The 10825-nt window shown below is 35.5% G+C and overlaps 1 protein-coding gene and 1 non-coding gene across 2 annotated transcripts in view; both read left to right on the top strand.

Annotated features, from left to right (window-relative positions):
* Nucleotides 1-10825, top strand: part of LOC145268420 (enolase-phosphatase E1-like) — a 112002-nt gene that overhangs the window by 26312 nt on the left and 74865 nt on the right. The window contains exon 2 of the mRNA XM_080123979.1: nt 7067-7267. Within this exon, the coding sequence (XP_079980105.1) occupies nt 7067-7267 (201 nt within the window). The remainder of the gene's footprint in view (nt 1-7066; nt 7268-10825) is intronic.
* Trnar-acg (transfer RNA arginine (anticodon ACG)) lies at nt 3408-3480 on the top strand. Its single transcript has one exon. It is a non-coding gene; the product is annotated as a tRNA-Arg (tRNA).

Here is a 10825-nt window from a genome sequence, read left to right as displayed (position 1 = left end):
GGGACCTTGATACAAAACCTGCACAATTTAGAACTCTACTGATTGTATCCTTGCTCACATTAATCCCAGCTTCTCTGAGGTCAGTTTGAATTTCACCACGAGTAAGAAAAGGGGTTTTTGTACCTTTCTGCTTACCCACCTTGATTTTTTTTTTCATTTAATTTCCTTGGCCAACCATATCTTGGAAGATTTGCGACAGCTTCACCAGCGTTTTTAAACTTTCTAATAATGTTTCCAACTGTACTAAGTGGTAGATTAAGTTCCCTTGATATTATTCGATACCCTTTTCCTTCTTTGTGCTTATCAGTGGTTTTTTGACAAATTTCTATTAACAACTCTTTAGTTTTAGGCATTTTTATAAATGAACTGGTTGACTTTGAAGGAGTGAGCCCAAACAGGAAGAATTTTATAAAATTATTTTAATATAAAGCTCTCTGATTGGTCAGTGATAACTCATTTGCATTATTGCAATACGCTAAGCAAAAGTCATTTAAATTTATTTCAGAAAAATAATTTTTTAAAAGTGTATCCAATAGTTTTGCATTTGTTAATTCATATTTTTCCTTAAATATAAACTTTCTAAACTTTGATTTTGTAATTACTACTCCAAATATAATTTAGAATAGTAATAGGAATATACTGACAAAATTTTAGGTAAAATCTTGAACCCTAATTAAAGTTATGAAGAAAAATGTAATGTATCCAATACTTTTGCATGGCACTGTATATATATATATATATATATATATATATATATATATATATATATATATATATATATATATATATATATATATATATATATATATATATAAATTAAAAGGCCTTCATGTGGATTAGACTTAACCTGCAACATAGCGTTAGGTACTTATATTTTCTCTATTGCACTGCCTTGACCCAGGACTGTACTCTAATAAACAAAGTCTCTGACAGCATAGATAAAGCACTCTCTCTTAATACTAACATGTAAGTATGTTTATTTGGTGCATTTTATATCCACCACAGTGATTGGCTTGGTTTCTTTAGTTACACAGATGCAGCTGATAGCATAACACATGGCTTCTCTATGTCTCCTTCCCTATCACAGACAATTATGTTTCCGACCTGTCTCCCAGATCGATAAGATCAACAAGCCTCATTTCTAGATCTATTTCTGACAGTTTTCGATGATTGTGTAACAAATGCCCATAGCCCACGCGGTAATGCTGATCATGCTGTGATAATGGGTAGAAATTGCCCTAAATTCTCAATCCAAAACTGAAGACCCACTGCTCAAAACAAGGAAATTACAAAAAGGCTTACTGGGAAGCCATCAGAGATGCCCCATGGGGAAATATCTTTTCTCTCCCTGCAGAACAGTGTGCAAATGAGACCACTGAATGGTTCAAAACGGCAATTGAAGCACATGTTTCCACACAGGAGTTCTATAGCAAACCCCACTCTCCCCAATGGTTTACCTTTACTTGTGCAGCTGCCATTGCTCAAAAGCAGCATGCATAGCGCAGAGTTATCTGACATAAGTCCAGTACAAACAGACAAAAGTTTATAGAAGCTAGAAGTAATTGTAAGAAAGAAATAGTGACAGCTAAGAGAAAATACACTGAAACTATCAGAAAATGCCTTGAAGCACAGAACTTAGGAACTCAAGATTTCTGGAAAGTCTACAATAGTGTATGAGTATGGGCAATCAGCAATTCCCCCATCCAACAGTCATGAGATTGCTTGCTCGTCAGTTTGCCCCAAACTCTACATTGAACCCAGCAAACAACTTCCTCCTTGATTTTCCTTTGCGGACAGAAACCACACTCTTCTAAAGTGCACGATATCATAAAAAACCTAGACACCTCAAAAGTATGTAGACCTGACCTCATCCCATCTGTACTCTTAAAAAAATGCTCCACTGAGGTTGCTCCAGTTCTTTCTAAACTTTTCAACAAATGTCTTAATGAATCTTGCTTCCTGACTGCTGGAAAATTGTTTCTGTTTACAAGAATTCTGGTGAAAAACTGACCAATTAAATTATTGCCTCCACCCTTTTTTCACAAAAATATTTGTGTCCATAATTAATCAAACTCTAGTCCACCATCTTATAGTTACTAAATTTCTGTCTGACCAATAATGGATTTAAGCAAGCCCATTCTACTGCAGATATCCTAACTGTAATCTCTGAAAATATATACCATGCACTGGATAAAGCAGAGGATGTTAGGGTAATAGTTCTAGATATATCTAAGGCTTTTGACAGGGTATGTCACAATGATCTTCTCAAGAAAATCAGATTTTATGGTCTTACTAGACGAATACTTAACATAATTAAATCCTTCTTAAATTAGAGAAGAATCCAGGTTGTCCTCGATAGTCGTATCTCAAAACAATATGGGTGTACGTCAGGGGTTGATCCTTGTACCTTTATTATTCCTGATATTCATAAATGACCTCACTGTTAGTATTGTCTCCGAGATGGGTATATTTGCTGATTATAGAGTGTGCTCTATAACAGACACAAGGGGAAAACGAATGAACACATACTCAAGGCAATGCCTGAAACCCTAGAGGAAGACCTCTAGTCTGTAGTGGAATGGGGTCAAAAATGGATGTTAACTTTCAATGTAGCCAAGACAAAGCTCGTTTCCTTTAATAATTACAAGAAACCTTCTCAACCACCAATAGCTATGGCTAATGATAAATTACCTGAAATACTTTGTTCAAACTTCTCGGCTTAATGTTCACAGGGAACAGTATTATATCCCTTACATGAAAGTATTTTGTTCCTTCTTTGAAAAGAAAATGTAATAATAAAAAAAAATTTTTTAAAAAGACGAGGAACAAAATTTACATAAAACTTTATTATATCATCAGATCAATAAGGACAAAAATAAGAAAAAAGTAGGAATAAACTTCATGGCATTTTTTTTTTTATTTTTGATCTAAATCTTATTATTATTTTTTATATATCCTTATATTTGTATAATGCCAGTTTTTTATCCTCTTCTGATGAGAAGCATTTAGCTTTGAAAGGCCATGACCTAAAGAGGTCACTCTTCCTATTTTCCTATTTTTTTTTTCTCATTATTGTCCTTATTAATTTGATTGATTTGATCTATACTATTAACAAAATTCTAAATGTTTATTTATTTATTTATTTATGCATGTGTGTATACATACCAATAAAACTTTCGAATGGATGCACCGAATTGAACAATTTTTTTATTTCCCCTGAAAGGTGTGAGTCCCTAGATTGTTCTTATCTTTATATGGTTCGTAACGAACAACTCTGAGTCACACAAAAAGCCCGAAATAAGGGTTTTTGGGCCGTTTCATTTTTGTTGAAAAAGTAATCTGCCCATGTCAACGGAATTTAGCACTGTCTGTATACAGTCACGGTAACATCTTTCAGCATGCAGACAAGACTTGTGGCGCAATGGATAACGCGTTTGACTACGGATCAGAAGATTCCAGGTTCGAATCCTGGCAAGTTCGTAATAATTTTAACCATCATTTTATCCAATGTTTACTCATTATCCTACCAAAGGATTTTGCTTTTTCATAATTCTCAGTGTTCTTTAGAAAGTTGCAAATAACAGTTTTACTGCGATTTACCTTAGCTGCTATCGCTCACTGTGACAAACCTTGCTTATAGAATCCTAGAATTCGAGAGCACTGAACTTTGGTTAGTTTTCTTGCTTTAGGCATGGTAACACCTTTACACAGTGATTGCTAACCTCTAACTGAACTAAAAACATTAGAATAACCATAAGTCTAACAATTTATACCCTTGGTCTTATAATTTTGATCATGTGTAAAAAGCCTAATTTAATAAAAATGTGAATTTTTAAATGAAATTTTTGGAATGTACCTTTTTGTCTCCATAACCTTTTAGATTGTAGTATTAGTAACCTTAAGTTGGAAGAGTTTAAAATCTATCCTTAAAAAAGATTTCTTTTTAAAGATTTTTTAAGCGGTCTTAAATTTTGAGGGTGAAGAAATTAATGTTTTTAGTCAATTTTTCGGCATTTGTCATCTGAAGGATCGAGCTTCAAAACGATACTGATCTTGTGAACATCTGTCGCCTCTGTCGAAAGTTTTAGGCAGACATGCAAAAATACATTTATATATTTATAGCTCAAATTTTCGATCCAAACTGATTAAAAAGCTTGCCCTGTCTCTGAATACCTTTATTTAAAATTTCAAATGTTTAGACCAGAAATTGTCTGAGTAATTTGGTAGAGACCGCAGAGGTCAAATTTTTAAAAACTTTGGCCCCTATTATGATCTCTTAGCATTTATTGTTTTGGACTCAAATCAAGTTATTAGGTTAGATCCATGTCCAAGAAACCTATATCTAAAATTTCAAGTGTTTTGACCCAAAATTAGCGGAGGAGTTTTGTAGGGTTCTCAAAGGTCAAATCGTTGAACTTTGATCCCTTAACAGCAAAATTTCTGGCCGAAAATGGATTACAAAGATTTTCCCAAATCTCCATACCCCGTATATCAAATTTAGAGTCTGTAGACTGAAAATTGACAGAGTTATTGTGTAGGGAAATGTATATATATAAGGTTGGTGCAAAACAATATTGTTATCTCAAATATGTTACTTTTATATATGATTTCTGAATTAATTCATTGATATATATATATAGCCATGTTATATATCATTTTGAAGTGAGTTTTTTGCTCTATCTAATCGTTACCGTTCTCAATCTTTTCATTAGTTTTTTTTTTGTATACTTTTGAACAGCATGGACAAAATTAAAATCCACACGATTTTCTTGTTCCAGTTCAAATTAAGCAGAAAAGCTGCCGAGACAGTTTGTGATATCAATGATGTGTTTGGTCCAGGAATCACTAACAAACGTGTGACACAACGGTGGTTCAAGAAATTTCGCAATGGTAATGAGAGCTTCAAAAGTGAAGACGATCACGGCCAGCCGGCTGTAGTTAATAACGAACATTTAAAAGCCTTAATTTAAGCCGATCCTCGCAAAACCCCACGAGAAGTTGTTGTTAAACTCAATGGTTGATCATTCAACAGTCATTTGCCATTTAAAGCAAATAAGGAAGTAAAAAAGTTGGATAAATGGGTGCTGCAATAATTGAATGATAATCAACAAAATTGTCGTTTTGAGGTGTCTTCAACAAAAACAACCCATTTTTGGAGTGGATTGTGATGTCTGATGAGAAGTGGATCATCTACGACAACCGGCAATGTTCGGCACAGTGGTTGGATGCCATCACAGTGGTTGGATGCTTCTCAAAGCCGAAATTGCACCAAAAAAGGTAATGGTCACTGTTTGATGGTCTGTGTCTGGTCTCATCCATCACAGCTTCTCCGGGTAAAATGATTACGACAGAGAAGTACTGCCAACAAATTGACAAAATGCACCAGAAGCTGCCTGTATGTGCCTAAGATCGGTCAATATGAAGGGATCAATACTCATCTGACAACGCTCACTTGAATGTTGCTCAACTGATCCTGCAGAAGCTTAATGAATTGGACTATGATACTCTGCCTCATCTGCCATATTCACCGGACCTCTCGCCCACCAGTTATCATTTTTTCAAGCATCTCGACAACTTCCTCTGCGAAAAATGCTTCAAAAGCCGAGATGAATACCGAATCAGCTTTCAATGACTTCATCGCTTCCAGAACTCCGGATTTCTATGCTAATGGGATTAATAAACTTGTTTCTTGTTGGCAAAAAATGTGTTGATTCTAATGGTTCTTATTTCGATTAATAGAGTTTATTATGAAGGGAGTTATGATCTTGAATTGAACGTCAAAGAATGACATTATTTTTGCACTAACCTAATATATATATATATATATATATATATATATATATATTTGTAGTCATCGACAGACAGTCCTGTTTCGTTGTATCACAACTCATCAGTGCCACTAGACTAGCATCTCTCCCAAGCCGAGGATTGAACCTAGAACCGTTGTGTGTACAGTCGGCAGTTCTCCCACTCGACCATAGAAGCGACGTCCGCAAATAACTCGTCGGAATGTCTATTTAAATAGACATCCGCCACGACTTTTACAGTGCTCAAACCGGCTGTTTTGTAAACAAACAAACAATGAGCTTCGCATTTTTCAGCCAATTAAGTAGCAGGTGAGATTATTTACGACAGTGCTCTACCCAAAGAGGGGGGGCTTAAATGGGCGTTGTTCAGAGGCTAATGAATGAGGATGGAGCGTTGTATGTTTTGGTTTCGATTCTATCTAATGGTACCCAAGTCGTATATGTACATTTGGTACTTTTACAGTTTAGTCAAGACATTCAAAAATGAAAATATTGAAAAAAAGGTTATATTGCACGTATCCATTATGGAGTGATGTTCTCCAAAAAAAAAATTCACTTAATTTCATCAAGTAGTTTTTTTTTTGTTTTTTTTTACAGCGAAAAAACAATTTGTTATGATACCGAGCAAAAGGTTCGATTTTTAGGAAGAAAAGCTAGAATTAAAGATGGGGAGGGAGTCTCAGCGCTTTACATGGAGTTATCTCCCTGTGGCATGTTCAGCAAATTTCACAATCGCTGACTTCAACGCGCTCTCGTAAGAACGTGTTTTTCCGCTGTAAAAAAAAAAAAAACTACTCAATCAAATTAAATGAAATTTTTTTTTCGGGGATCTTTAGTCCCAAACAGATACGTACAATATAACCTTTTTTCGATATTTTCATATTTTAATGTCTTGACTAAACTGTACAAGTACCATATATTTTCTTAGTTTTGACTTCACTAATATATATTAGGTTCAATATAATAATCAATAAAGAATTGTCCCTTTAATATGTAAACTGCATGGCTTAAAATATCATGTTTAAGCATATCTTATGACTGGGCAATGCCGGGCAGCTTACTAGTATATATATATATATATATATATATATATATATATATATATGTGTGTGTGTGTAAGATTAGAAAAGATAAGTAATAAGTGTTTTTAGTTGATGAATCATAGCTTCTATTTTGAAGTGTTAGATTGACCCACAAAACACCCTGCGTTCAGAACGAGAATATTTAGTATTTAGAATTTTTTTTTTTTTTTCACAAAGAAATGGTTTACAAGTGGAATAAAATATATTTTCTTGCTTTTCATCGAAAAAAAAAAAGAAAAAAAAGTCCTCTACATATTGTGCTTGTTCTATTTGCAGGAGACTCTATTCCCCTATGTCACAGACAACTTGGACAGTTTCCTAGAGAAACACTTTGATGAGGTGAACTGCCAGGCTGACATAGAAATTCTCCGCCAGTTGGTAAGTAGGACACTAAGTAACTTTTTTTTTTTTTTTTTTTTTTTTACATCACAGACTTACAAGTAAGGCTATTAAGCTGCTTCCTTTCTTTTTGCTTTACCAACTTCCTTTCCTTTTTTTCTTTAGATGAATTACTGCAAGTTTCTATTATTTTTTATTCTTACATAACTTCCTATAAATTTATAGATGAATCCACGTTTTCTTTTTTTAATCTTTCCTATACATATAAACATATTCCATTATTCTTATCTTGTTTCCTATAATTTTCCAGATAATTCCATTTGTATTAAATCCTCCCCTGCAATATTCTCTGTCCCCCCCCCTTATGTTGTTTTCTATAACTTTCTAGATAAAGGCATTTTAATGAACTTGTTCCTTGTCATATTCTCTGCCCCCTTATTCTTGTTTCCCATAACTTTCTAGATAATTCTATTTTGATTAAATCCTCCCTTGCAATATTCTCTATCCTCTTATTCATGTACATTGCAAGAGGGGATATTAGTTGATGGAATAGTGGATAAGCGTGGTAATAGACTAGTAAAAATAAGTAGCTGAGATTCAAAGGCTGGAAGGCTTTGATTGGTCGTGTCTTCTACGCATTCTCAGGATTCACATCTGACCACATCCCAATCACCACAATCCATGCACGAAGTAAGCTTCCTAAACTTGGATTAGTACTTCTTATCAGAAGGCTCGGTTTGAGTACATTCTTCGTCATCCACCAACTGACCTGATTCACACTGGGATGGTGTAAGAAGACTAAGAGTGGTGATCATCTGAGGACACGTCTGGCAAACTGACTTGAAGCTATGACCGGCCCTCACGTCTTCAGTGTGTGATGCTGGAATCATGAATGGTTGAAGTATGCTGAGGAGTCCTATGCAACAAAATTTCACCTCTACACAGTAGAAATCCCCAGATGCCAGAAAAAAGTCTTCTACTTTAATAGTTTCTTCCTCCAGAACTGCTAGACTTTGGAATTTCCTTCTGGGTTCTTGCTACTCCGACTGTACTTACGTGCAGAAATTTAAATGTAATGTAAACAGACATCTGCATAATATCCCTGCAATTTATGTCCCAGATAGTAGCCCCTTACATCAGGCTGTCATCATTGAGTTCACAAAAGTTGTAAAGAGCAACAAGAAAGATTTGTAGCAGACATATTCATAAGAAACACAAGCAGGAGTAAATTCTCGCAGCTTGAGATTTTAAATACACTTCCTTCCTGGCTTGTCCAATCAGAAGCCAGCTCTCAGTTATAAGATTAAATTTTATATAAGATTAAACTGGCAACACACACTCTCTTTCTCTCTCTCTCTCTCTCTCTCTCTCTCTCTCTCTCTCTCTCTCTCTCTGTTTTTTCCACATGGAACAGACCTGTCACCTCCAACTTCTCTTGGGACTCAACAGAACTTACCTAGCCTTTGGGTTTGGGGTTCAACTAAAATGCCAACATGGCTTCAAGCCAACATGGCTACCTCGATGCGTGGACCTCAATGCATTACACACACAAACTTTCTTGTGTTACAAGATTGTCTAATCATTCATGAAGACAAACCTAGATGAACGTTTTTCTCTTTCAACAGGCCTGTATAATCTTTAATCTATGACTCCACACAGGAACACTTTCCACGACTAACCCGTTTCCTTATACCTATACTAATGAAGATTGTCAGTAAAGCCGTTATTAAATGCTAGAATGATATTTCACGTCTTCTCCATTACTACAAATTAATTCCTATTGAAAGGTATCTCTGTAGAAGGTGTGCTGATACTGTTAGTCTAATTAAAGACAGACCCTGTACTAAGTTCACTGTGGATGATTTGTGGAAGTTGAGAGTTATAAACCCATTTTGCTATCTTGGTAATATGATCTGTGCTGATGGGGGATGTGGATTAAGGTTGATCTGTACAGACTGTGTAGGCAAGTTTTGTGAACTTCTTCCCATTTTGACCTATTGCTCACTCTCTTTTGTTACTCAGGGTTGAATTTACAGCAGCTAAGTCCATAGTGCCACATTACATGCAGGGTTCCCTCTAATTCAGTCTGCTATGACAACAGAATATTCTTTTCATTGTTTTGACTCTTAGGTATATATCCGACACAGTTAGACACAGTTAATCAACTGAGAACCACATCACTCTATATAAAAGCATATAAGATATTAATGGATACACAATCGAGAGTCAAAACAATGAAAAGAATATGCTGTTGTCCTAGCCCTAGTTATGACTCTCTGTGATTGATGCTGTGTAACAGAGCTGCTAGCGCTGTTAACAGCAGCAGCAGCCATATGGCAACTAACATATGCAAATAGCCAAGCCAGCTGCACAGCGTGGCGTCACAATGAATAGAAAGAAAAAAACAAAGATTAAAAGTTACATGTAGCCAGAGAAGCGATGGAGAAGCATGTGTTCAAGACCTGGCCGGAAAAAAAAAGCGAACAACACGTGGGTGACGTGAGCATCTTAAAAATGACACAGCCAACAAGATAAATTAAATGAACTGTTTAGAACAAGGTGCAATGCATTGTTGGAAATACCAAGAATAAATGCCTTTTTGGTTAAAACTGAAAAAGTGAGTCAGATTTCTTCCTTTCCTTTGTTACTCTGACGGATTCTACAAGTAACATGTAACGTTACAGTCGGAGTAGTAGTTTAGATATTTTGAATGAAGTTTGGGTTAAATGAACAATTGAGAGTAAGCAAGAAGGCAAATTGACAATGACTCATTCAAAGATCATCATCATCATCATCATCATCATCATCTATATATATAAAAGGCAAAATGTGTGTGTATGTATGTTCGCTTTTTGTGTATGTCCACAAAAGGCTTTTTTCCAGGAAGCGATCGTCAGCTCACTTCTTAAAGCTTTTTATATCATGTCTAAGTCTACGAGTTAACAACGGGGGTCACCAGTCTATTTAATTTGCCTGACTTTAAAAAGCTAAATATTCCACATTTTTGGATTGTCCAAAAGCAATCAGCTTTGATCAATGCGGAGTTTCTCCTTATGTCAGACAATTGCTATTCAATTTGGACGATCTCCTTTTTATGGGGAGCTGGTTTCCCTCCAACATCTTGGGGAAACAAAAAAAAAAACAAAAACAACTTGCCCACAGTAAATAAGAAACTGCCCCCGCAGTGAAAGTTGACCTCATTAAGTCATTAAATACGGGCACCTGCCAATTCTTAATACTTAATAAATTCAAACATCTTTCCGTTACTATTTCTTGCTGGGCGAGCGGTTAACGTCGCACATTTTTTTTCACGTTTTATTTTCCAACTTCACCTCAAGGCTTCGGGTTCAATCCTTCCTACTTACCTACCAAAACTTTATTTTTAACCTCCCCCCACGCCCGGCAACACAAAGACCCAAGCAACGATTTTTTTTATTATTCTTTTGTTTTGATTTACCCAAAAGCAGACACACTTCTAAACAACTGGACAACACCAGGTACCCCCGCTAGTCTATAATATAAATCTGACCTGTCTGTTTATGTTTGAATATATGTATGTATGTATGTCTCGCAGAAACTTTCGACAGAGGCAATGGA

This window comes from Euprymna scolopes, chromosome 43 (assembly GCF_053919585.1).
Source record: "Euprymna scolopes isolate OS-2025 chromosome 43, ASM5391958v1, whole genome shotgun sequence".
Classification (NCBI taxonomy): Eukaryota; Metazoa; Mollusca; class Cephalopoda; order Sepiida; family Sepiolidae; genus Euprymna; species Euprymna scolopes.
Note: the sequence above shows the minus strand (reverse complement) of the source record. Positions and strands in the feature narration are given on the sequence as shown.